Below are 26,650 nucleotides of genomic sequence, written 5' to 3'. Positions count from 1 at the left end.
AACGATGAGCCCTTGGATAGTATACAGCAATTTGTGCTGTGATTTTGATTAAAAACGGTCTGGTCTGTGAGCGACCAGCAATTTGTACATGCAACACTAGGGCGCGCTCGTGCTCGATTTACAATGAAACAGATTGACAACAAAACGACACGGTTTTGATGTCTGGTGAGGTGGTAATGTACTCATGTTTTCTTCTGCTTTCAGTAAATTGTTTTTCTAAATAATTAGGTGAACTTATTTTCGTGCATAGAAGTTTTGATGCCATGGGATGTCTGTGAATTGGTTGTCCGACTAACCAGAATTTAATGTGTAATTATAAAATTGAAAAACTGACAATGAAACTAAAATTTTCACCAACAAGTGCTAACGACATGGAAGCTTATTTAATCACAACTTCTCTCCACAACGTTTTCTTATTGGGAATATTGCCAATATCTTGTAAACGAAACAAATCACTATTCTTTCACAATTTGTTTAACTATGGACTATATTAGTTAATAAATCATTTAATAAAGGAACATTATTTACATTTACAGAATTTATCGCAAGATAGAAAATTCCTATTACATTACATGAAATGTAATTTATGATACTAACGGTAAATACCTGGTATACATATGCTGTACAAAAGCAGTGTATGTACACGAGCGGTTTCTGTTTGTCCTCCTAGACCTAAACAGACCTCAGTCGGTTTTATCTGTTACTCTGGATTTAAGCCTAATAATCCCAAAATTAGACCTTTGGCCTAAAAGAAAAAATGTCTAGACCATATGTTTTTTTTTTTTTTTTTTTTTTTTTTGCTGGAACAATATATTTAATATTGTAAACTGGACTCAAGTACCTAAATCTTTTTTGTTATTACAAATAAGGCTAAAGAAATATCATTTAAATTACTTCATAGAGTTTATTCTACAAAAAATATATAAATATTTCTACAAAATTTGAAATTGATATTCAGTTAGAGTGCTGTTTTTGTGAAAGCTTTAATGAAACTATTTCACATTTGTTTTGGTCTTGCTAAAATACTCGGCTTAATGTTGAAGCTTTTATTGCTCAAAATATTTTAAAATCATTTTTCTTATCTTATAAATATGTGATTTTGGGTAATATTGTTAAGGATCGCTCTTTAAATTATGCTGGTTTAATTATAAACTTTATTTTATTATTATGTAAATTTGACATATAAATCCGTTTCCCAATTGCAAACCTGTCTTCATGGTGCTAGCAAAAAGATTCAAATCTATATAAAAGTGTTTTCTAAGTCTAAAAATACAAAGGCAGTTAAAACAGTTATAGCTTTGCTCCTCCTTTAACATTTTTGCATAAAAATGTTTGTATATATGCATTTCCTGCAGTACAAGTACATTTATTAACGCTTGTTAATAGCTAAAATAATATATTTGTATCTAATTTGATTACTATGTACCCTCACCTCTGTTTTTTTTCTCATTTATTGCATTTTTGTTAAGAAATGTAAAGTGATTTTGTTGTATTGGAAAAATGTACACACTGGTTCTTGTTAATAAAAAAGAAACTAACCAGATAATGAATTGATAAGTTAAAGCATTGTTTCTCAACCACGTTCCTGGAGCACCACCATCACTGCATGTTTTGGGTGTCTCCTTTGCCTGTCACACCCATTACAGGTCTTTCAGTCTCTGCTAATGAGCTGATGATCTGACTCAGATGTGTTTGGTTAAGAAGACATAGAAAATGCGCAGAGCTGGTGGTCCTACAGGAACGTGGTCAGGAAACACAAAGTTAGAAGATTCTGACGTAATGAAAAATGATAGATATAATTGAGAAACAACGTGTGTGTTTATATAAGGTCTGCATTAGAAGTTTGTTTGAATGTATAGTATATTGAATAATGATTAAAGCTTTAATGTACACAAGAACCTTTTTAATTAACAAAAAAACACCGGCATAAATAGCAGAATTGTATGTGTATATAATGATGCCCTTCTGTGGATTGTGAAGTGTTGTGAACTTTAATTCTTGTTTACTAATCAAAGTATGCAGATTAAGTGGGGTAATTCTGTATCTGATACATTTAAAGTATGTAATGGAGTAGGACAAGGAGGTTTACTTTCACCTGCATGCTTTTTAAAATGTTTGAATGATTGAGTTGTCTGAGGAACTCAGTGATCGTAGGACCGACTTTGTGCTCTATGATACTATAATATATCATTACATTTTGTGCAGATTATGGGCGGAGATATAATGTGCAAAACAATTAAAAAAAGAGTGTTTACATGACATGTAAAACCAAAGAGCATCAAGATATGATTTTTCCAGATTTTTATTTGTCTGTAATTAAAAGAATATCTTTTTAATTGGGTAAAGTAGCCTGATCCACCTTCAGACATGGCAGTAGGTTTCAGCTTGACATATAGTGTCATGTTTAGAGGTTTAAAAATGCAGATAACAGAGCAGCATGGTTTTGCCTGATGACTTGGTGCCTAAGGGCAGAGAAAAATCACTATTAGTCTTGATCCTGATAAGCTGCCACACTCAACGCACCAGAAGTATTACCCATTTCCGTGTGCCTTATGCATCAATCAGACCTTTAGATTTGTTGCCATATCTGCACATTCGGATGGTAGGGTCAGAATTTGGCATCAACAGCATGAAAGCATGGATCCATCCTGCCTTGTATCAATGGTTCAGGCTGATGTTGTTGTAATGGTGTGGGGAATATTTCCTTGGCAAACTTTGGGTCTATTAGAACCAATTGAGCATTGTCAACGCCACAGCCTATCTTAGTATTGTTGTCTACCATGTCCATCCCTTTATGACCACTGTGTACCCATCTTCTGCTGACTACTTCCAGCAGGATAACGCACCATGTCATAAAACGTGAATCACCTCAGACTGGTTTCTTAAACATGACAATGTTCAATGTACTCAAATGGCCTGCACATTCACCAGACCTTAATCCAATAGAGCACCTTGTGCTTGTATGTGGTGGAATAGGAGACTTGCATCATGGGTGTGCAGCCGACAAATTTGCAGCAACTGCATGATGCTTTTATGTCAATATGGACCAAAATCTAATTATTACACAGACACACAAATGCATTATTATTATTATTATTAATTTTATGCTCTTGATATTACTGATGTAATTTAAATGCATTCTGTGCTTACGTGTTATTAAATAAAAATCTCATGTTTTACTTTGTGCCCTGCGTGTGTGCAAGCCTCTAATCCTTAGAGATCAAGACAACATGATTTCTCATCCACTGAATTTATTTCACCCTCAAATGTTCATGAACAACAAAACAAATCATTATTATGGCACATTTTGATCATGACAACAAGAATGTTACGGTGTTCTGAAACCAGTTTTAGAACAGAACAAACACCTGATAAATGAGTTTTATAAATTTCTGCTAAAACCTCCAGTTCAATTTTCCCTGGAAACAACGTGTGGCTAATCTCCACCCCAGGAAATCCTATAAAACTATGTAAGACATGACAGGGCTTGATGTGATTACAAGAAACTGATAACTATATTTGAACCCTCTTTACGCGTTGTCTCATAAAAAAAAAAAATAAATAAAAAAAAAAAAAAAAATATATATATATATATATATATATATATATATATATATATATATATATATATATATATATATATATATAAATTAATAAATATATATTTAAAAGTTACATTTAAATTGGCAAATGCACAAGTCAAGTCCACGCTTTTCATACGCAGCTCACATACATATCTGGTGCTGATTGATTAGAATGATACAAGATTAATATTCTCCAGATGTAATGCAATAAGAACTGGTGTTTCCCTGCTGTAAACCAATCACAATCACAATATTCCTGCTGTGCTTCCGTAGTCACAGAAATGCTCCCACTGAGAGACACATGCTTTACCAGCTGAGACTTCCCTTTCCCTTATAGCCAGCTTCAGCATAAAACCTCTCTACTTCACCCCACTCTAATCCCTATTAACACAGGCCCTAAATCTGCTTATATCTCTGCAAGAAATTAGAAACACCTTCAGCCATCTGCTGGATATCACACACAGCAGAATATATACTTCGGTTCTCATTACGTTCAAGTCAAAACCTTTCAGAAATCATCTTTTACAAATGCAATTCATTTAGGTGCTTATGTAATCTGATGAGAAAAAGAAGCAGGTAGGCTGTTCTATAAACAGTCAAGATCAACCTAAATTGTTTACATGGAGATTGTTACATAACTGATTTACAGTTTATTTTTATAAACGCGTAATATCGTTCAGTCATTGATTTCGTTCATCACACTTACTGTTGTCAATACCATTAAACGCCCATTTGCTAAACATAGAATTTAATACAAGTTGGTGGAACTGCATAAATACCCAGTTTAAAACATGTATTTTGTAATTAAAACTAAAATATGCACTCTTTCTCTAAAATGCTGTTTAATCATGACCAAAGATTATACAAATCGACCCTGATGCCTGCCGTCTCAAAATAGCCTTGAGCGTTGTTCATAATCTCTTCAGTTGACGGACAACAAACTGGCCAACTCAAGCCTCCTGAAAATGTGGAAAAAAAGGTAAGATAAATGGCTTAAAATATTTTGTATATAGTTTGTTGAAATAGAGTTTGTATTTTAACTTCTGCCACCAAAAGTACTGTAAAATTCCAGCTATTTTAAATGTTAATGTTGGTCAATAAACCCGTTCTAGAAAACATGCTAACTATCAGGTATCATTTAGCATGGTGCTTGCTTGTAGCTGTATGGGGACTGTTGAATTTTTATAGAACAGCATTCGCAGGAGATTATAAGAAGATTTCCTGTTTTGAGCTTTATATATTTGTGTTTTTGAATTATGGTTTCCAGAACTTGTCTTCTGGCTGTTATGCAATGGTTCACTGCACTGAAAAAAATCTTCCAGGACATCATTTGTCAATCGAATGAGGCTGTCTGTGCCACACGGCAAGGCTATCTATATAAAGATGATGTTTTCAAATAGCATGCAGTACATTTTATGACTAGTGACCTGTTTCAATATGTCTTTAGTTTTCTAAAGTACTTTTTTCAATCAGTATACACGTAATGTGTATTTAAAAATATAGCATTATTAGTTTTTAATCTTTACTGTTTAATATGACTATGACATTAGAATCAGTTTATTGTATTTGATTTCAGTTCTTATACCTGGGCATCGGAAAAGAAACTTCCAGAACGAACTCGTGTAGTCCTTAAGAGAAGCCATTTCATTGCAAGAAGCCATTTCGCTAATGACTGTAATGAAATATTGAAAACATTACCTAAAAGAAGAATGTAGTTGCTGCTGCTAATGAACTACAGAACTGCACAGTATAAGGACTTCATTAAAAAGAATGTTATGTAATTTAAAGGTTTTGTTTTGTTGTCATCAGCCCAAAGTGCCTAAGTGAACACTTGTTTGCAAAATCACTAATTTATGGGTGACACACAATGAATGTGGATGCAATTTCACTATGGCACTATAAACAAACCAAGTGGGACACTGTTTAGTAAAAACAGGACAATATTCTTGAATGATTTGCAGAATGTTATTAAGTACAAAATAAGACATGAAAATAAGACTGAAAATAAATGTTAACTGTTGTTTCTTTTTTTGTGTAGAATCTATTAATATGAGCACAACATCCCTGAATGATGGCCCCCATCCTGACCTGTCCCCAGGTAGCATGCAAACATTGGTCTCCAGGCCACTGCTCCCTCAGTCAGACCCCATTACCACTAAAAGGGTATGTTTCTACAAGAGCGGTGACCCTCAGTTTACTGGGCACCGGATGGTCATCAACAGTCGCACTTTTAAAACCTTTGATGCCCTACTAGATGCCCTCTCAAAGAAAGTGCCTCTGCCATTTGGAGTAAGGACCATCACAACACCCAGGGGAACACATGCTGTCTGTTCCCTTGATGATGTGCAGGATGGGGGCTCTTATCTGTGCTCGGATCAGAAGAAAGTCAAGCCTTTTAACTTGGACGAGGTCCACAAGAGACAGGTCCCTTGGAACACTACCAGACCTGTCAGTGCGGGACGCCAAGCACGCAGAGAACTGGTCCGGCAACTAGCAAAGAGAAATCAAGTGTCCACAAGAACAATAAAAATGTCGGAAAACACTGTGGTGGTGCGGACACCAAAAAGACTGACAGTTTACAAAAACAGAGATCCAAGCATGAAGCGAGTAATTGTTCTTCATAGGAGAATAGCCCCTACGTTTGAAGCTCTTTTGGATTATCTTTCTCAAATGATGCAGTTTCCTGTTGTAAAGCTTTACACAGAAGATGGCAGAAGAGTAAGTATATCATTTATAAATATGTCTGTTTTCCTTGCTATGAGTGTCACTGAAGAATAATACCATAAGTAGGAATAAACTGCCTTTATGTGTTGATTTTGTTCAAAAGATTTTGGTAACTTCCTAAAATGTAGTTTTGCTGTGCATTCTCAATGAATTCTAAACATATTAGGCATGTTTTGATATTTTTAGCCTATAGGTTCTACAGTAAACTGTCTTTTTCATTAGTCATTCTGTCAATCCTCGATGCACTAAGCCATGATGTTTAAATTCTTACCCCCAGCTGTGTGAGTAGACTGTAATCACTCTTGTCTTAAGGAATGTGACGCACAGGATGACTGACTAAAGCTCATGTGAGCAGTCAATATAATGTCCTAGTGTTTGAGTTTTGTGGGAAAAAGATGATGTTATTTACACTTTCTTTTGTATTAATAGATTGAAGGACTTTCTGCTCTTATTTTGTGCACTGGAATTGTTGTGGCAGCTGGTAATGAACCCTTCAGAATAGGGATATACAATCTTCAGGCTCCCACAAAAATTCAGTCAAAGATACCTTCTGAATCTGAATCCCTGCAACAAATGGAGACACTACTACGTAAGTTCAAAAGACATATTTTTGCACTTTGCTTTAATGATGAGCAAATTCACATTTTGATTTTAAACCCTAATTGATTGTTTTGTTTTCTCTTTCCTTCCCACCATCTTTTAATAATATCTTATTTGTTTTTTTGTAGAAGAAAAAAAGATTCCATCTGGGACCAATTCAAGATCGAGGAATTTCTCTTTATCATCTGAGAGATTCCTTGTAGAGCAGATCAATAAGTCACTAAATGGAAATCTGACAGAGCACAATAGGACAAAGAATGAATCAATGGAGACCGAAGGCAGTCAGCCAGTGGGATCAGACGAGATGGAGGCCTGTGACTATACAGAGGATGTGGAGGAGAGGAATTGCCCCACAATGCCTAACGAAGACGACATTGAAAAATCATTTCGGGTTAATGAGGATGGAAGCATGACAGTAGAGATGAAGGTGCATCTTACTATAAAACAAGAGGAAATGATCCACTGGACGACTACATTGAGCCGCACCTCAGTTAATAGCCAGCAGAGGGCAGTGTGCAATTCCAAACCAGAATCGGGGGCAAACTCAGTAGATATAACCAATGACTCAGGCAAAGAGTCGAATGGACCTCATAGCCTAGATTCAAAAGAAATCAATACTGTACCTAATAAAACTGTAGGATTCATCAAGGAAGAAAGAGAAAATTATGGCAGTGATACATCTTCTGAAAAGCCTATGCCCATCTATAGAAGGCTGCCCACTCCAGCCCCTAGACAACGTCGAAAAGAGGTCTCAGTTGAAAACATTAAAACTGTTTCAGAGACTGAAGTTCAGGAGAGTACAGTTGGTGCGTACTCATACATGGAGCGGACTGCACAGGGAGAGTTGATGGAAGGCTACTGTGTGGTCAGTCGCAGCAGTAGCAGCAGCACAAGAACTGTGTCAAAACCCGGGAAGAGTGAATCAGGAGAGATTAAACAGAAGAAGTCTCATTCTTCCTTTAGATCCTCAGGGGTGGCAGAGGTACTTCAGCTACAAAACAATGGGACGATGGGAATAACAGAGACTGTGGTGCATATATATGAATCACAGGGTACATGTGACAATTACTATGCAAATACACAGATGGATACGGACAACAAGCCTGGATACTGCACAAAAGCTTTGCCTCAAAGTAAGCCAGGCTCAACAGACTCAGGACCCTGTTCATCAAGTAACGATTGTGATGTTGATCTCACAAGGCAGTCCACAAGCTCCAACTCCCTGGATGGTGGAAAAAGTAATATGCTGTCATTATCTTCTGACCGTTCAACACCTCCAAAAAAGATAAATAGCAATCTTTCCATCCTTACCGATGACGAAAAACAATCCTTGGTTGAGTGCACATCTGAAACAATACAAAAGAAGATTATGCATCCAGCAAAAGAAACAAATTCCAGTAATAAAAGCACTGCTGTTAATAAAAATAATTCACCAAAGTCCAAAAAATCAAAGCAAAGCACTTCTTCTGGATCATCTAGGCTTGGGAAAAACATAAAAGGCAGTGCTCCAGGCTCTTCAAAAGACCTCCGAGTGACTTCAGACACAACGAGCCACACAGGATCAGAGAAAAAGACTAGCTCAGCAGAAAGTGATAAACATGAGCACAAAGCAGTGAGAGACAAAAATAAGAAGACAAAGACATTTGAAAGTTCTTCAAAAAGTAAAAACTTGAATCTTGATAATGGGAATCAAAGACCATCAGATAAAGATGTTAAGTTAAAAGATAAAACCATAAAAGACACTTCCCACAAGATAAACACAAACAGCCATGACTCTCAAGGGCCAAAATTGAAAAAGAGTAGTTTAGACATTGAATCACCAGCCCATCCAGCAAAACTAATAAAGAGGCTTCCGAAACAAAGATCCATGAATGGTGTAAAACCAAAATCCTCTAAACCAAGACAGGAACTGAGTGAAAGCGTGTCATTGCCTGTGTTACAGTCATCTTCCACCAGTGTAAATCAGTATGTTGAAAACTGGCTGAAAAGACTTGAACCAGAGTCTCTGCCCTATGAAGATGAGACAGACCCTCCCGAGATTGTGCCAAGGGCTGTATTCCAGATAGGGGCTGACTCCACTGAAGACTCTGAGATTAAAAGCAACCCTGATGGAGATAGCATAGAGGAAAAAGAACAATTACTAGAAGATCATGTTGACGAAAGCCCAATGTGTCACCCACCAGTGCAAATAAGGTGTGAGGGAGAGCCAATTGAGCCACAGAAGACAATGGGCTTTTGTAAATCAATGCCAATTTTGAGGGTGCCTTCTGAACAAGAAGGTATTGTAAGAATGCACAAGTCATCCGAGCACTTGTTTCCCCCAGAACCCTCTGGGAAATCACAAAGTACAGAGGTCAGTGTTAGATCAGGCATGAAACCAGTTTTGCAACAGTTGTGTTTGTCTGTTCAGTCCATCAAGCGTGCTTTGAGTCAGACCTGCTTAACATCTGGGGAAAGGGAAAAGTCCAGTAGCCTCCCAGACTTTTCATCTCAGGTGGCCTCTGCCTTTGGTTCTCCATCCAGAGCTCTTCTTTCTTTCTTGTCAGTCATGACTCTGAGAGATGGGCTTTCAGTCCTTTATAAAAACGAATCAGAAACTGGCAACTCAAATGACTGCCCAGAGGCCCTGCAGGTAATGCAGTCTTTGGAAAAATTATCTAACATTAAAGATGAAGATGAGCTAAGGGCCAGCTTGACCAGTCTTCGAAGTTCAACTTCGTCCAAATTAAATCAAAGCTGGAAAGATTTCCAAGAGCAAAATATCTATGACGATAGTCCCCCACTGTCACCAAGACTATCGGAACAGGAGTTTGCTCTAGAAGTGGACTTGGAAGGAGAAACGGATGATCAGGACAAACAGCACAGTTTTAGTATTGCACAGTTACTGGATGAACTGAACATGCCTGAAGATGTTCAAAGAGAAATATCCTCTCTTGTTGAAGGAGAACTTAATTATTTTACTCAGTCAGACTCAATCAAAGATGCTGAGAACATCAGTGACATTTTAGGTAAAAAGGAGGAAAACGATGATGGCTCCTTAGGTGGTAGTTTAGAGAAAGCTGCAGAAATGGAAGAAGAAAGGGATAATATTGGCCAAGACAATGATGTAGCCAATGATGACATAACCAATGATCCAAAAGACCCAGAACCTTTAGAGATGCATTTAAATCAGTCTCATTCCCCTGACTCGGAAACTGTAGATAAGGACTTTTGTAATGAAGATTCTGGTATAGCAGTGCCTAATCAGTCACCTGAAGGTAATGGTAGTGATTCAAGTAAAGCAGAGGCTTTAAAAATCTGTAATAACAACCAAGTAAATGCAGAATGCTTGCAAGAAAAGGTGATGAATAAAGACTTAGAATCTGAAAACAAAGATGCTGAAGAAAATCATTCTTCAATAGCAGAAGATGACCTACAGGAACAGAAGATGACCACAGAAGATGTAGCTGAAGATAAAAATGTTTCTGAGCTCTCAGATGACCAGGACAATATGTCTGAAAGAGAGGAAAACATAATAGAAGAGAATATAGAAACTGATGAAAAGGAAAACGACACCAATCAAGACATGAGGCAAACTAGTGAACAATCAGATGATTCAGAACCAGACGCCACAGGGGCCAAACACTCACGTCCAGCATCGGAAACTGAATGTGTGCCATTTTCAGACAGAGAGGCATCTGAGGTAAATGAGGACAATCAGTACAATACAGCTGAGGATTGTGTCAGAGGAGAAGAGGACGAAGAAGAAGACGAAGAAGAAGACGAAGAAGAAGAAGAAGAAGAAGAAGAAGAAGAAGAAACAATTAGTGACGAAGGAGGGAAAGAGCAAGAAAACACGTCCATCATATCAGAAGGCGAGTCCCTGCCATTAGAGCCCTCAGAGACATTATCACCTCATCATGATACAGAGGGCGTATTCAGAAAGCATATAATACAGTCATCCAGCCAAGAAGATGATCAAGTGATGTCTCCAGATATTAAAAGTGCAGATGAACAAGAAGGAACTACATCAGATGTCTCAGAAGATGAGGATTCTGAACCACACTTTAATAACAGCAGCCCTCATCGAAGTAGTAATGTTGAAAATAGTATGACCCCTGAGTCTGATTTTGAGAAATCACAACAAAAAGAAGATAAAAGACTTGTGGATGAAGATGACATTAACAAAGTAGACCATGATGGCTCAGAGGTTTGTGAACAAATAGATCCAGATGCTGAACAGGACTCTTCTACAATCTCAGATCCTGAGGTTGGGCATGAGGATGTGACAGGAAAAATGTCAAACACAAGTGATTCAAAACTCCAGACATTTGAGGAAGATAGCCTCACTGATAAAAAGGACAGTTCTGCTGAAGAGTGTGATGCAGATGAGGTTGATCATAGCAGTTTACTTGATTCTCACAATAATAACAATGGTCTTCGAAACTCGATTGTGTGCACTAATACTACAGATTCTGTGGAAAGGGAATCATGCAGCAGCACAATTACAAGTGAGCATCATTTTGAGAATACAGAGAGTTTAGGGATGGAACATGGCTATCATTATCTACTGCAACCAACTGAGATCTCACAGGAGCTGTTAGACCTTATCAATTCAGCTTTGTTGTCCTCGACCCTGACTGTCACATCTGATTCAAATGGCAACCTCAGAATAGAGCCAGACAAATGCAAAATGAAGGAGATGTTCATGGCTGGCCAAAGAACAGATGATCAATATGGTCAAAAACGTCTTCCGAGTCCTAACACATCAGATTTGTCTGATTACAGACCTGAGACGTCTGACATTGGTGGATACCAGTCTCAGGAGTTTTTCACCGAGAGTGGAGACGAGGAGACAGAGAGATTGCACATCTTTCGAGAAATTTTAAAACAAAGTTCGGAGAAGCCAAGATTAAAAAACCACGTGAAAGAGAACAGCTCAATGAAATCGCCCACATGGACGGCAACAAAACATACCGGCAGTCCAAGTTTAAAGAGCAGTAGTGTTAATTCTTTTCAGGATACTAAAAGTGCAATACATGAGCCACTATCCCACAGTGTATCACCTAGCAATAAAAGTTCACTTGATGGAGATGATGAACCGGTGCAGGGCATGGCTTTAAAAGAAAAAATCAACTCTAAAGAGGGAGTTCTTATTGATAAAGGCAGGTGGCTTCTCAAAGAAAACCACCTCATTCGTAACTCTCCTCCTGCATCCATGGGAATGTACGGAAATGAAGACACCACATCAGCGGACACGGCTCAGGATAACAGAAGTGAAGATTCATCTCATCCATATTGTGAGAACCAAGCCTCACCTCTGGCTGCAATATCTTCTTCTGAGTTGGAAGATATGGTCAAACCCCCTACACCAAAGTGTACGTACTTCAATATGGCACACAGCAGTGACTCTGATCCTCTCATAGATGCCCAAAGTGTCAGAAGTGGCAGTGGTGGAGGGGATAATAGGAGGAAAAAGCAACTTAAGGTGTGTCCGATGGGGGAGTCTTCAAACATGTGGGCAAAGAAAAACGGAAGTATGTCTTCATTTGCATCTGTTGAGTTCAAACTGCCTGATGGCAAAGTTCATCCTCAAGAGGGGTCAAGCTCTGGGGTTCACAAATCCCAGAGTCAAGACAGTCAGACAGTACAAGAGGAGGAGTCCAGGATTGGACTAAATCTCAGGTGTGGGCAGCACTGCCCAATATTATAGTCCAAAAGGGAAAATGTACCAGTATTGTTTCTACTTAAGTTCTAGTTATTAATAGTTGATTTGCTTTAACTAAATGAACAGCACATATGATTTCACTTCGGTGCCTGCTAGTCTTTACGATTTGATGTTTTGGCTTATTTTAAGTATGTCTCCATTTCGAAGGGGCTAAATTGCACAATAAATCTGATTTACTTGAACTTCCGAAGTGGCATTTCTCCTGGATAAAAGGCGAATGATGAATAATTCACCCTAAGCCCCGGTATGCTTGATTTGATTTTGTTTTTCAGAGATGTGGAGACTTTGGCATACTATAATCATGAACTTGTGCTTAAATCACCATTCAAAGTACTCGTTTGAAGGGTGATCTGCTCAATTAATATCTCTCAGTATGTGTTGTCTTACCCTTTGAACCACTTTTAAATTGTCTTTTTTATGAAAGCCCTTAAACTCACACAAAAAAGTAATTAATTTGGTCAGAACAAGAGAATAGGCAATAATGCTTTGTTTTCTGATATTTTTTGTGCCATTTTTTAATTGTGTAAAGCACAACAGATTATTTGTTAAACTCGCGTAGCAACATACATCTGTCAAACTGTAAATTTTTATTGTTGGAGGAGTGTGTTGAGATTTTTTAAAAAAACATTTTTAATGCTTTTTTAAAAAGCAGTATTGACATTATAACATAATATGCACGATAAAAGCACAACGCAAAAATATGAGAATCAAGGCAGCTTACATCACAATGAGATGAATTCTTTTTATTGTGCTGATAACTAGGAGATCAAATTAAACATACACTAATAACCTCTAGGATCTATCTTATAAAATGATATACAGCATTTATACGAATTTGTATATTGATCACATTTGGATATGTATATTACGAATAGTATTTTGCACATAACTGTTCTTTTTATTTTTAAATATTTTAGGTCACTGAAACAGTGCATTGCAAACCGAACAAGAAAAAAAAAAATAGATGAACAGAATAAAAACAAAAGAGATAAAAGTATAGACATGGCTTCTTCAGAGGGTTTTTGAATGTGAGGACAAAAGCCTAATTCTCACAAAGTGTTATTTTAACAAATTTCAGGAGGAGCATGCGCAGATGTTTTAGCAATTCTATACGTCAACGACAATCATTTTATTATCCAATCAGTATTAGACCAAACCCCTATAAATACCAAAAGCTGTCCTACACTGCAAAAAATGCTTTTCTTGCTTAGATTTTTTGTCTTGTTTCTAGTCTAAATATCTAAAATTTCTAATATCAAGAAGCATTTTCTAGAAAAGCAAAACATATTGTCTCATTTTGAGAAATAATATGCCAATATTAAGTCAGTTTTTCCTTAAAACAAGCAAAATAATCTTCTAATGGGGTAAGCAAAATAATCTTGTTTTTTCTTTTGACGTAAGATTATTTTGCTTACCCCATTGGCAGATTATTTTGCTTGTTTTAAGGAAAAACTCACTTATTATTGGCATATTATTTCTCAAAACAAGAAAATATGTTTTTCTTGTCTAGAACATTCTTCTTGAGTTAGGAATTTTCAGATATTTGGAATAGAAACAAGACAAAAAATCTAAGTAAAAAAAGCATTTTTTGCAGTGTATCTGCATTATTTTACAACTTTAGCATCCATCCACCACCCCGACACCTCACCTTTTAAACATTATATACCCGGGGGGAGCGTTCTGGGGCCGGGTTAGACACTTCGTTCAAACCCCAACTTCTCTGTATTCCCCGATAAGGGGATTAACACGAGTTGGGGTGTCTTCTTACAGTTTAAACTTACATTTGTAAGTTTAAACTGGTGAAACAGTTGTTAAGCAGTGCAGGGTTTAAAGCATAGGTCTCAAACTGGATTCCTGGAGGGCTGCAGCTCTGCACAGTTTTGCTCCAACCCTTATCAAACACAGCTGATCCAAATAAGCAAGGTGTTCAAGACAACTTGAGACTACTAAGCAGATGTGAGTTGGAAGTGGTTGGAGCTAAACTATGCAGAGCTGCGGACCCCCAGGGATTGAGTTTGAGATCATTGGTTTAATGAAATATTGTCTGTCGAAGGTCAAAGGTTAAATGCCAGTGTAGGGGAAGTGTGACGTGCTTGCCATAAAATGTAATTCTACACTATTGTGACTGCTGTCAATAATGTTTTCATTTCATAATGCAAACAGAGTTGTATTTCAAATGATTTTGAAATGATTATTGTTTTGTGAGACTGGAAAGCTATCATTTTTAATTAAGTACATTGTTGGAAATTAAACTATAAAATAAAAAAAGATGTTGATTTGTTATTAAGGTTTGTGTAGTGGCATTTTTACTTTATTTATATGCAATAAAATTGGGTATTTTTCATGGGTACACTGAATTGTCAATGCAAAACAAAGAAAATTGCACTCCTTGCACTCAATCCCAGAGTATTCCCAGCATATTGCAACTGAGCTCCCAAAGTTTCTCAGCCATTTCATCATCTCTAGCAGCTCTGGTGCATCTTGAAGGTCTGCAGTCACTTTAAAAATGGGGAAGGAATAGAAAGAAAATGCAAAGTAAATGAATTTCATTTGGGTGCCAATAAATTTATGCAACAGTATTTGATTCAGTGTGACACAGTTTAATACCTGTAGTATCCACCGCTCTCTGCGTCTAACTCTGGCTGCACTGCACAGTAGATGGTAGTTTGTGCTCCCTGTACCGGGGTCTTTGTGAAAGGCCTGACAACTTTCCACATGATCAGAAGTCCGAGATTCATATGCCTTTTAAGTTCAGTTCGCACAATTCCCGGATGGACTGCATATGATGTGACACCTGTGTCTGAAGATGCAGTTGAAATATTACTCCAAAATATCAAATTGGCAATTATTTTTGTACCTATTTATCTGACCTTCTGTATTTTGAAAGGACATTTACCCTTGAGTTTTTTGGCCAATGAGCGAGTGAAAAGAATGTTGGCCAGTTTACTTTGACCATATGCCCTCCTGCTGTGGTAATTCCTCTCACTGTTGATATCATCAAGTGTTATTGTACCCCAACTGTGAGCCATGGATGAAAGGTTGATGATTCTGGAGGGGGCCGATCTCTTCAGCAGGTCGATCAGCAGGAAGGTTAACAGGAAGTGACCTGAATGACATAAACTATTTCACTTTCATGTTTTTATATTACATGTAATGGTACATCAAAAATGCTGAATCCACTTTTGCTATTTTAAGGAAGGAAAAATACGCTCTGCGCCCTGGCACATGGTCTAACAGGGTAGTGCTTATTCTCAATGAGTTATGGGTGTGTTTTGAGCAGTACGTACATTAAACCAATCAGAATCTCATCTCCCATTCCTTTTAAGAGTCAGTTGCGTCGCACCATGGCACATTTGATGTTTACAAAAACACTTCATTAGTGAGAAAACAGTTAAACAGACCATCTGAAGTGCGAGGATAAAGAATGAGCCTCCTCCATTTGGCGTCTTTACTTTACTTTTACTCTACTCCATTACTTTCATGGATGAAAGTAAAGGAGTATGTGAATGCAATCTACTGAAGACATCCATTAGCCTACATATTTAATTTCATGTGTTAACCGCAAAGATTTGTTTCAAAACTATTTCTAAATTCAGTTTTAATTTCCAGCAAACAAATAAATGAGCAATAAAAATGAAGAGTGGTCAAAAAAACTTAGCTATATCAAAACACATGTCCTATTCTTATGCCCCATATGGTGATGCTTACATCTTCAAATCTCGACTGTGGACAAATCTAAATTTAAATATAAATATATAATAAATAATACTGCTAAAAATAATAGCATTACGTAAATTGTCATGAATAAACTGAAAAAAGGTTTGACATGAAGAAGGCATGAAGTTGTGGTTTTTATATTTATGTAAAAAAACTTTAACATTTTAATCTTTCAATTTTATTCATGTGTAAAAATGTTTGTGTACTGTATATACATCCTATGGGCTGCACGGTGGCACAGTGGGTAGCAGTTCGCCTCACAGCAAGAAGGTCGCTGGTTCGAGCCTTGGCTGGGTCAGTTGGTGTTTCTCTGTAGAGTTTGCATGTCCTCCCTGTGTTCGCGTGGGTTTCCACTGGCTGATCTAGTTTCAACCACAAGTCCAAAGATATGTGGTATAGGTGAATTGGGTAAGCTAAACTGTCTGTAGTGTATGAGTGTTTCCCAGTGATAGGTTGCAGCTGGAAGGGCATCCGCTGCATTAAAAACATAAGCTGTATGAGTTGGCGGTTCATTCTGCTGGAGAATGTCTTAATTGTTTTATTTTGGCTAGAATAAAAGCAGTTTTTATTTTTTTTAAACACCTTTTTAAGGACAAAATTATTACCCCCTTTAAGATTTTTTTTCGACTGTCTAAAGAACAAACTATCGTTATACACTAACCTGCCTAGTTAATGAAATTAACCTAGTTAAACCTTTAAATGCCACTTTAATAGAAGTGTCTTAAAAAATATCTAGTCAAATATAATTTACTCTCATCATGGGAAAGATAAAATAAATCAGTTATTAGAAATGAGTTATTAAAACTATTATGTTTAGAAATGTGTTAAATAAATCTCTCCGTTAAACAGAAATAGGGGGAAAAAATAAACAGGGCAGTTAATAATTCAGGGGAGCTAATAATTCTGACTTCAACTGTACATCCTGAGTGTGTATTAAGTAATGTGCACACGTTTTGGACCTGCATAGGCGCATAAATAAGGCACTTTGCGCTGGACTTTAGACCAGCTTTCAGTTGGTCAATGGCACAGTCTATTTCAGTCTTTAAAATAGCAACATGCTAAAAATGCACTTTAATGCACCTCCTTGACACACCCATGAGTCCACAAAGGGGCACAAATGGATTTGCTATTTTAAACAACAAGGCGCAAAACTGAAAATTAGCGTTGCACTGGTCTGAAAATTGCTGAATATGCGCCTCATTGTGGCGGGTGTGTGAAAGGGCCCTTATTGACAGAAAGATATGTGAAAGTATAACAAGGGAAGGATAAAGATTAAACATGCATTGTATGTTAGGTGATGGCATTCAATAAGAGCACTTTACCTAAGTGGTTGACACCAAATTGCATCTCAAAACCGTCTGCTGTCTTGGAGTAGGGACACATCATGACCCCAGCATTATTTATAAGTAAGTGAAGACTTCTCTCCTCTGAAATAAGAAGGATTTAAATAACTTTTATTGTCTGCTGTATATGTAACATACTGGTAATTTTCAAATTAGCAAACTGTTCTTTTGTGTTTAACATGAAATACAGATGTGGCTCTCAAAATCATAATCACTCACCGCTGTTGATAACCTCAGCAAATTCTCTGATTGATCTGGTGTCAGATAAGTCTAGTTTCCTGATCACAATGTTTTGGTTGCCTGATTCTTCCATGATTTCTCTTTGTGCTCTTTCTGCTTTTTCAACATCTCTGCAAGCCATTATTATCCTGGGCCCTGTAGAACAACTCCACAACACATGACTTTTATAATTGGTGTCCCCAAACCAAACATTTTTGATGTTTCTGCTTTAAAATCTGATCTACATTACAAGAAGTAGCTGCTGTAAAGACTAAGATAAACGTGCTACCGCGTTTTGCCAGGTCTTTTGTTGTTTCTTTTCCAATGCCAGTATTTGCTCCAGTGATAATGATTGTTTTATCATCCAGTCGTGCATTAGATGACCACTGACCGCCGAAAAAGTCTCTGTGCAAGGACATCACAAGTGCCATTTAAATGGACACAATGGTGAGCTTAATTTAAAAATCATTGCATTAAAACTATGCATGTTGAACCAAAGAGGAAGCAATCACTTCAAATATGTGAAAGCCTAAATATAATAATGTAGTAATGTCAACAGTAGCAGATACGAACTCTTTGAAATATGTCTCAGTTAAACTAGATCTAGCTGTAAAGGAACTTTAGATATATATATATTATAAGTTTGAGAAATGATAAACCTACCTCAGAGTGTATATGTTGGCCATCTTGCTCTCTAAAGGCAACACATGACTTCCCTCTGGAGTTGTTCACAGATACTGCACTGAAAGACAATGCTTTGTTCAGTGTGAGCCGCAGTGCATCGGTGTGGATTAGAAATCGAACAGACTAATCCCCAGCTAATCGGTTTAAAGCTCTGATCTACTGTTAACTCAGCGTGAATGCATTCCTCGCTGGATTCTGGAAACCTGATAAATGTTTTAACTTACAATTATAATGAATTTGAACAACGTACAGCTGAAAACAAATGAATCATGAGTAGAGGAAGAACACAAAAGAATAGATTTAGAGTTATCCAAAGGGCGCAGTAGGTAGTGCTGTCGTCTCACAGCAAGAAGGTCGCTGGGTCGCTGGTTCGCTCAGATAGCATTTCTGTGTGGAGTTTGCATGTTCTCCCTGCATTTGAGTGAGTTTCCCCCGGGTGTTCCGGTTTCCCCCATAGTCCAAAGACATGTGGTACAGGTGAATTGGGTAGATTAAATTACAATATATTGGGTAGTCTAAATCGTATGAGTGTGTGTGTGTGTGTGTGTGTGTGTGTGTGTGTGTGTGTGTGTGTGTGTGTGTGTGTGTGTGTGTGTGTGTGTGTGTGTGTGTGTGTGAATGAGTGAGTGTTTTTCCAGAGATGGGTTGCGGCTGGAAGGGCATCCGCTGCATAAAAACGTGCTGGATAAGTTGGCGGTTCATTCCACTGTGGCGACTCCGGATTAATAAAGGAACCAAGCCAAAAAGAAATGAATAAATGAGTTATACAATTTAAAAAACAGCAGAGTGCAATTATATTCATTCCTTTTCCTTTGGCCTAGCCTCTTTATTCATTAGGGGTCGCCCCAGCCGAATGAACCACCAGCTTATCCAGCATATATTTTACAAAGCGGATGCCTTTCCAGCTGCAACTCAGCACGGAGAAACACCTGTACACTCCCACATGCACACACATACACTACAGCCAATTTCATTCATTTATTTTCTTTTCATCTTAGTCCCTTTATTAATTTGTGGTCACCACAGCGGAAAGAACCGCCAACTTATTCAGCACATGTTTCACGCTTATCTTTTGTTGTCCAGTTTTGGTGAGGCTGTGTGAATTAGAGCCTCAGTTTACTGTTCTTAGCTCACAGGAGTGGCACCCGGTGTGGTCTTCTGCTGCTGTAGCCTATCCGCCTCAAGATTCGATTTGTTGTGCATTCAGAGATGCTTTTCTGCATACCCCTGTTGGAACGAGTGATTATTTGAGTTACTGTTGCGTTTTTATCAACTGGATCTAGTCTGGCCATTCTCCTTTGACCTCTGGCATCAACAGGGCATTTGCGCCCACAGAACTGCCACTCACTGGATATTTTCTCGTTTTTGGCCAATTCTCTGTAAACTCTGGAGATGGTTGTGCCTGAAAATCCCAGTAAATAAGCAGTTTCTGAAATACTCAGACCAGCCCGTCTAGCACCAACAACAATGCCACGTTTAAAGTCTCTCAAATCACCTTTCTTTCCCATTCTTATGCTCGGTTTGAATTGCAGCAGATCGTTTTAACCATGTCAACATGCCTAAAGGCATTGACTTGCTGCCATGTGATTGGCTGATTAGAAATTTGCATTAACAAGCAGTTGGACATTTACTTTATTGTACCTAATAAAGTGGTTGGTGAGTGATTCATATAATTTTATCTATTATCAATTCCTTCTAGAAAGCACCTAATTGACTTTATTTTTTTGACATAATATTGATCCCAAATACACTGCTAATGCAGTGCCATGATATTTTGAGAAAAAAAGGCAGACCTGAATATTATAGAGGCAGAGTTGAAGCATCTAGGTAAGATATGACAGTTGAAATTTAAAAATAAACTACATAGGAAATGCTAAAAGAGGCCTGATATTACTTCGCACATTATTTTAGGACAATGTGTTCAGAACAGTTCATGCTGTGAAAGAGTTCACTATACTGACATTTTCATGAATAAGGTATTGTGCTCTGAAAATTGTGTTCATTGTAAAAATCTGTATGTATTTAGGCCTCTAATAAACACTGAAGAACACACCTAAAGGAACCGAAAATATAAACACACACACACACACACACACACACACACAAATATAGCAGTGTCAGCACACTTTTGAAAATAAATATGATTTCACGCTAAAACTTACTTAAACACACAAAACATGTTATCACAAATGATAATCCAAAAGATGTGGAGTACAGAAGATGTAAATTATTTTTTATTTATTCAGTTCTGGTGTAGATATAATGTATAAAATGAAAAACAAAAGGACAAATAATTTGAGATATACTGAAAACCGCTTCATTGTGGAATTATTATTATATTTTTTTGCATCGAGAAAAATCTACTTTAATGCATTCTTGAATTATAGTACTTAAGGAAAGTATAAATAAAATTATATATAAAAAAGTTAATAATAATAATAATAAGCTGCTTTCTTGTGTTTGTTGTTTAGCATTTATATGACAATGTTGTACACCACCCATGTTTTCCAAAGTATCTAGTTTAGACTATCTAATTTATAAATGACCAGTTTCTTGAAACACATTTATAGCTGTCCTTCCAATTAAATGCTGATCTTGCTGTGGTCATCACACTCAAACATCTCTAGTGTGAATACTCCTATGTTTACACCTGATGTAAGGACTAGAGGCCCTATCCTATATGATGTAAGTGTTTTTGCTAGTTTCAGTTTGATGCAGTATTCATGTTCACATCCTGAGCCAGTTTTTTAAAATAGCAAATGTATTTGCGCTCATTTGCCTGCTTGTGGGCTGATGATGTGCTCATGCGCATTGCTGTTTTAAAGCAACTGAAATAAACTGCACCACTGACCAACTGAAACCTGATTTAAAGTCATTGGCACAAAATAGATTATATTAATTAAACCATTTTAAAAATGCTTTAGTTTTATGCACCCACACAGGATGTGCAGCAATACTTAAACAAGCAAAATATTAAAAATGATCTTGAGCCTCTTTCAATCCCCGAGGCTGGCTCTAGCAAAACAAATGAATATGATTGGTTAAGATTGGCAAAATGAATGAATTGAAATGTGGTTCAACCGGCATAAGAGCCTTGGAATTAAATAAACTAAAAATATGGATTACTATGTATAAATATATTGCACAGGCATGTCCTGATAGTCCCATTTCATGCTTTAACCATGTGCATGAGAAGATCTGCTTGCAAAGTCAAAAACAACAGGCGCATAAAGAGATGACTCTGATTGGTTTAGCATGTTATGCCCAAAGCACGCCCCAAAAAAACAGTCACACACCCTGTAGGACTAAAACCCCTCCTCCCTCCAAAAATATTGAGGTATTGGATGTTTTTCATCGTGCATAAACAGATTTTGCTGGACAAAAATCAGTCAATCATTTTTGAAAAAACTATTTCGATTATATTGTTCATCTGATTTTATCTAAGGAATGCACCACTTGGACAATCTCAGGCTGAAAGTACAGGAAACGGAAAGTAGTGACCTTGGTGATTTCAACTTGTGAGGTTGGTAAAATGTATTCATTAAATGCTAATCTCACAAATTCTAAGTAGAAAAAAATCTGCAAATTTTTGGCACCACAATTTTTAAAAAATATATCATATTAAACACATGAATTTGAAACTGAATATCTGGAATTTTTATTCGGGCGTATTTTTAAACTTCAGGATTGTCCACATGTGAAAATTTTGATATATGTTAATCTAAAGGTTTAAAAAGTGCTTAGATTTCTGACAAAGTGCTTGAAACTGATTAAAAAAATGTAAACATTTGGCTTTTAAAATGTTTTTTTTTTTTCTAAATAGTTAACATTTCCAAATTCAAAACTACTTTTATAGGCATAAACTATTCAGGTTAATTACATTACAATTGTTAATAATTCAAATTAACACAATTCAAATTCAGATTGTTTTAACATATTTTAAGCTCCATATGAAGGTGGTTTCTGCCGATGGAATCTTCAGTAAACTTACTTTGAATAAATCTCTGACTTTAGGTCTTCTTCACTGGATACACAGGTCATTTTTGAGGTTAAACGGTCTGTTCCCCTACAGTGTATTTGCTGTACTGAATAAGAAATGGAGCATATCGTCACCAGGTCACCTTTTGCTAATCATTAACTTTTTTTTTTACAAGCATGACATAATGGAATTTTTCAATTATGCCTTAAAGCAAAGGTATGGTACCTGAACTAGGGAAAAAAAATTATTAGTGTATTATATTATATTATATTATATTATATTATATTATATTATATTATATTATATTATATTATATTATATTATACTATATTATATTATATAGTGTTGTATTGTATTTTATTATATTATATTACATTACTGTATATTATATTATATTATATTATATTATATTATATTATATTATATTATATTATATTATATTATATTATATTATTTTAAATCATATTTTAAAAATATAGCCTAGTGGTACCCTTTCTTGACCACCCTAGCAAGCAAAAGACAAAAAAAAAAAAAAAAACGACTATTAAAACCATGACTATTAAAACCCAGATGAGTGTGTAGATAAAAATATATATGGGAAAAAGAAAGGAGGAAGACCAGATTGAGAAAGTAAATATTGCAATAAGCTCTCTAACTTCCTTGTGCATTGTAAATCTTTAATCTCTGCTAGCAATAACAGTCGAGAGGTGTTTCCTGAAAGCTCTGGAGGCCGGCCGTTTGACACTGACAGAAGATTTACACATGAACTGACAAGCTGACATCGCATTCATCTTCAGCTCTCTTGGCACCAACAGTAAATGGATGAAGTGTCTCTGTTATAGCAAACCGCCTGCCTGCTCCTGCTGAAGGAATATTGACATTTGATTGATGCTATAAAGGTAAAGTGCAATCTGCAATCATGCCATACAGAATTACTTCAGTTAATTCTAAAAGAGTTGCAGTGTTCTGAACAACAAACGTAAGTTACCATATTTATAATTAGAAAGGTATTTTTAAAAACATGATTGCCATTGAGGGTCTACTTTAAAATATAGGTGCAGTCTTGACTAAAATGATTCATTTTGGTTCATTTTTATTCTCTTTTGTTTTTTTCCTTTAAATTTAAAAGGTGTTTAAAGGCAGTGCGAGGGAAGTATTTTGAAACTTCTGCTTCTGCTAATATTACTTCATGTGAAAGAACCATGCTGTTGAGCATATACAAACAAGACAAGTCTTGTCCATTTCACCTTAACAGGGGCTGTGTGATTAAAATATTCAATCACACCCTTTCCTAATTGCTTTATTAGGGGTCGCCACAGAGGAATGAACCGCCAATCTAAATATTAAATATACAGAAATACATTTCTAGAGGTTTGGAGGAAAGAAATTAACTCTACATTGTAGAACAAATCCTGGTTGCCTTAAATGTTTAAGCTGAATCAATTTAACCTTAAGAGTCCATAAAAACTTATATTGTGTTAAAATTGCTTACATCATTTATAAAATTAAGCTAGAACATGATTAACTTAGTTTAATAAGTTACAATGAACTGAAAACATATGCTGTCATGACTAATTGTTCAAATAATGTTCATATAATACTGGTTACTGCATTTTCAGAGTAAACGCTTTTTACTAAAAGAAGTTCAAAAAGTATATATTACATATTATATTTACATTATATATATTACATAGTACATATTATATATATATATAATATGTTTAAAAGGTTGTGATCTTATATGTTAAATGAGGGAAAACGTCTTGCTGACAAATAGGTAAAAGCTAGTGATTTGAAGGATCGAGTATAAATATCAGGACTGTAGCCGGCCTATTGGATTCTTTTTGTCTCTAAAAGTGGACCTCTTAGCAGTTATTGGCCTCATTTTCTTTTAATTTTTGAGGTTTAAATATTACATTTAAGTTACATTTTAAGCACAACTTTTGGCTGGGTTAGCTATTGTGGGTATGCTACTTTACTGTGAAGTGTTTTTTTTTTTTTTTTTTTTACAAATGTGCATTTAAACTGTAAGTTATTACAGTTTTATAATTAATGTAATGAGCTTTGAATTTTAAATAAAAATTCTGTATGTTTGTACCACCCGAACCCCTAGCTACAGGCCTGAATATTTAAAGTTACAATTAATTCACATTTTAGGGCTGCACTGTGATCATTAAATAGAGTATTTTAATATTCAAATTGTTCTTGTTCTAAATATGCCTGACACTATGGACTATATATATTATACTAAGTCTATATACAGTATTAAGATATACAAAAATGACTATATTAACTATTATTTGAATTACATTTTAGAGGTGCCATCTGTAAATAAATTTTTAAATGAATGGTAGACTATAACTATGACTAACTACATAATATATCGCACTGCACATTTTATTTTTGTCTTTTTATCCAGAATAGATCTTCAAGCATGAACAACAACTCTTCGAGAATGAACAACACCACTGGATTACCAGAGGACACCACTAGATTACCAAATGACTTTAGAATTGCTCTTCTGGTTTTGTACACATTCATCTTTCTTGCTGGAACTTTGAATGTTTTACTGATGTCCTGCATGCTACGGGTCCAAAGTCGTCTTTCTTTCACCAAAGTATCTGTGATCAACTTAATAGCAGTCCACGCATTTTTCCTTCTTACGGTGCCTTTTCGAATTTACTATTACACTGCAGGCACCTGGGTTCTGGGCATAGATTTCTGCAAAATCGTCAGTCTTATGATCCATGCCCACATGTATCTTGCGTTCATCTTCTATGTTATCCTTCTTATCGTGCGTTTTCTAGAGAACTGTGAGCAACAGCACACTCTTGAGTTTCACCGCCTTCTTCATGCTTTCATTGCAAGCGCAACAATCTGGTTGATCACATTCGGCTCTGTGTTTCCAGCAACTTTAGCAAACTATGGCACCTTGCAGAATGATTCGACTCACTGCTTTCATTTCAATAAGGAAATCAAGATTCCTGCTGTGAAGATACTGAACTATATTATTTGCATACTAGTGATTCTGATTTGGTGTGTGCTGGCATTATTCCAGGTTTATTTTCTGCTCTTTGTGAATAAGACATTTGGAAAGTCCATATACCAGCGTCAAGAGTTCTGGGCACAGATCAAGAATGTCGTTTTTCTTTCGGTTATGTTTTTTTGTTTTGTGCCCTATCAAGGGTTTAGGGTTTATTTTATAAGTAATTTTGATACAAAAATAAATAATATAAACGAAGTATTTCTTGCTGTCACTGCTTTTAGTTGCTTCGATATGATTGTGTTTGCTGGAAGAGATATTTGCAAACTTATCAATTCTAAAAGGTAGTTTTCAATTCATGTAGCATAGCATCTGTGTTGACTTCATGTGGTTTCTATATTGTTACTGAACTTGCGTGAACTGAAATCTTTGTTTTGGAATGTTTTGTATTATGGGTTGGCTGTTGATTATTTGATTTATAATGACATTTGTATTAAATCTAAATTATATGTTTACAAGGCATGGACACAGTTTTTATATTTGTATGGTGGTCAAGTCTGTGGGACCTGTTTTAATTTTTTTTCAATAAAAATGGTACAGTCATTATTTTTAAATCTCAGACTCATTGGCCTTGGCTCATTTTCATTGAAGAACATTAATCAGAGTGCATTCTCAATGACCAACAGTGGTGGAAAGAGTACTGAAAAATTGTACTCAGGTAAAAGTACCATTACTTGCCTAAAATATATCATAAATATATCTATATAAGTATATATTATATATAAATATTTAAGTATTTCTTTACTGGGAAAATTCAGTTTTATATTTTAGCCTCCTCTAGAGGTAGTTAAAACGCTTGCCGTAACAAGAACATCGAGTAGGTCTATCTAACTGCTATCAACCGATGATAGAACTACACTACAAAAATGCTTAGTGCCAACAGTAACATACAGTCAGTACCATTACTTGCCTAAAAATGTAGTGCAAGTAGAGTAAAAGTATCTGTTGTAAATATTTCTCAAAGTATGAGTAAAAAGTAGCCTTTTTAATACTTAAGAGAGTATTATGCTGTTAAAAGCTGATGCGTTTACATCTAATTTGTGAATGTGT

The 26,650-nt window shown here is 36.1% G+C and overlaps 3 protein-coding genes across 27 annotated transcripts; 2 read left to right on the top strand and 1 right to left on the bottom strand.

Annotated features, from left to right (window-relative positions):
- The first annotated feature begins 109 nt into the window (after positions 1–109).
- LOC101882676 (uncharacterized) lies at positions 110–13,559 on the top strand. Of its 4 annotated transcripts, none has more exons than NM_001443423.1 (5): positions 110–165; positions 4,443–4,563; positions 5,623–6,302; positions 6,738–6,897; positions 7,037–13,559. In NM_001443423.1, the coding sequence occupies exons 3-5, from the start codon at positions 5,634–5,636 to the stop codon at positions 12,598–12,600; spliced, it is 6,393 nt and encodes a 2,130-aa protein (NP_001430352.1). In that variant the 5' UTR covers positions 110–165; positions 4,443–4,563; positions 5,623–5,633; the 3' UTR covers positions 12,601–13,559. The 4 variants fall into 4 exon arrangements, with proteins under 4 accessions (NP_001430352.1, NP_001430331.1, NP_001430350.1 ...); NM_001443402.2 differs by having other exon boundaries at positions 110–173; NM_001443421.1 differs by lacking the exon at positions 4,443–4,563.
- gpr141c (G protein-coupled receptor 141c) lies at positions 110–26,158 on the top strand. Of its 4 annotated transcripts, none has more exons than NM_001443426.1 (4): positions 110–165; positions 22,733–22,773; positions 23,249–23,456; positions 24,977–26,158. In NM_001443426.1, the coding sequence occupies exon 4, from the start codon at positions 24,992–24,994 to the stop codon at positions 25,886–25,888; it is 897 nt and encodes a 298-aa protein (NP_001430355.1). In that variant the 5' UTR covers positions 110–165; positions 22,733–22,773; positions 23,249–23,456; positions 24,977–24,991; the 3' UTR covers positions 25,889–26,158. The 4 variants fall into 4 exon arrangements, with proteins under 4 accessions (NP_001430355.1, NP_001430354.1, NP_001430353.1 ...); NM_001443425.1 differs by having other exon boundaries at positions 110–173; NM_001443424.1 differs by lacking the exon at positions 22,733–22,773.
- si:dkey-94e7.2 lies at positions 13,344–22,666 on the bottom strand. 19 transcript variants are annotated; one of them, XR_015477442.1, is made up of 9 exons: positions 18,558–18,651; positions 18,184–18,299; positions 17,895–18,061; positions 17,655–17,759; positions 15,512–15,721; positions 15,223–15,415; positions 14,616–15,113; positions 14,031–14,477; positions 13,344–13,971 (listed from the first exon to the last, which is right to left on the bottom strand). XR_015477442.1 is itself a non-coding variant. In XM_087238534.1 (8 exons), the coding sequence occupies exons 2-8, from the start codon at positions 18,578–18,580 to the stop codon at positions 15,011–15,013; spliced, it is 906 nt and encodes a 301-aa protein (XP_087094660.1). In that variant the 5' UTR covers positions 18,581–18,636; positions 22,570–22,666; the 3' UTR covers positions 13,344–15,010.
- Positions 26,159–26,650: the final 492 nt, after the last annotated feature.

This window comes from Danio rerio, chromosome 2 (assembly GCF_052040795.2).
Source record: "Danio rerio strain M-AB ecotype USA chromosome 2, GRCz13ab, whole genome shotgun sequence".
In the NCBI taxonomy this organism is placed as follows: Eukaryota; Metazoa; Chordata; class Actinopteri; order Cypriniformes; family Danionidae; genus Danio; species Danio rerio.
The sequence above is the reverse complement of the archived record's forward strand: the minus strand, read 5'-3'. Positions and strand labels throughout refer to the sequence as shown.

Coding starts and splice junctions, on each gene's coding strand:
- LOC101882676 (NM_001443421.1), top strand. CDS start 5,634: ATGAGCACAACATCCCTGAATGATGGCCCCCATCCTGACCTGTCCCCA. Junction 6,303..6,737: donor ACACAGAAGATGGCAGAAGA/GTAAGTATATCA, acceptor TTGTATTAATAG/ATTGAAGGACTTTCTGCTCT. Junction 6,898..7,036: donor ACAAATGGAGACACTACTAC/GTAAGTTCAAAA, acceptor GTTTTTTTGTAG/AAGAAAAAAAGATTCCATCT.
- si:dkey-94e7.2 (XM_087238532.1), bottom strand. CDS start 18,325: ATGGCACTTGTGATGTCCTTGCACAGAGACTTTTTCGGCGGTCAGTGG. Junction 18,051..18,183: donor AAAAGACCTGGCAAAACGCG/GTAGCACGTTTA, acceptor GTTGTTCTACAG/GGCCCAGGATAATAATGGCT. Junction 15,722..17,654: donor ATTTGGTGTCAACCACTTAG/GTAAAGTGCTCT, acceptor TATGTCATTCAG/GTCACTTCCTGTTAACCTTC.
- gpr141c (NM_001443424.1), top strand. CDS start 24,992: ATGAACAACAACTCTTCGAGAATGAACAACACCACTGGATTACCAGAG.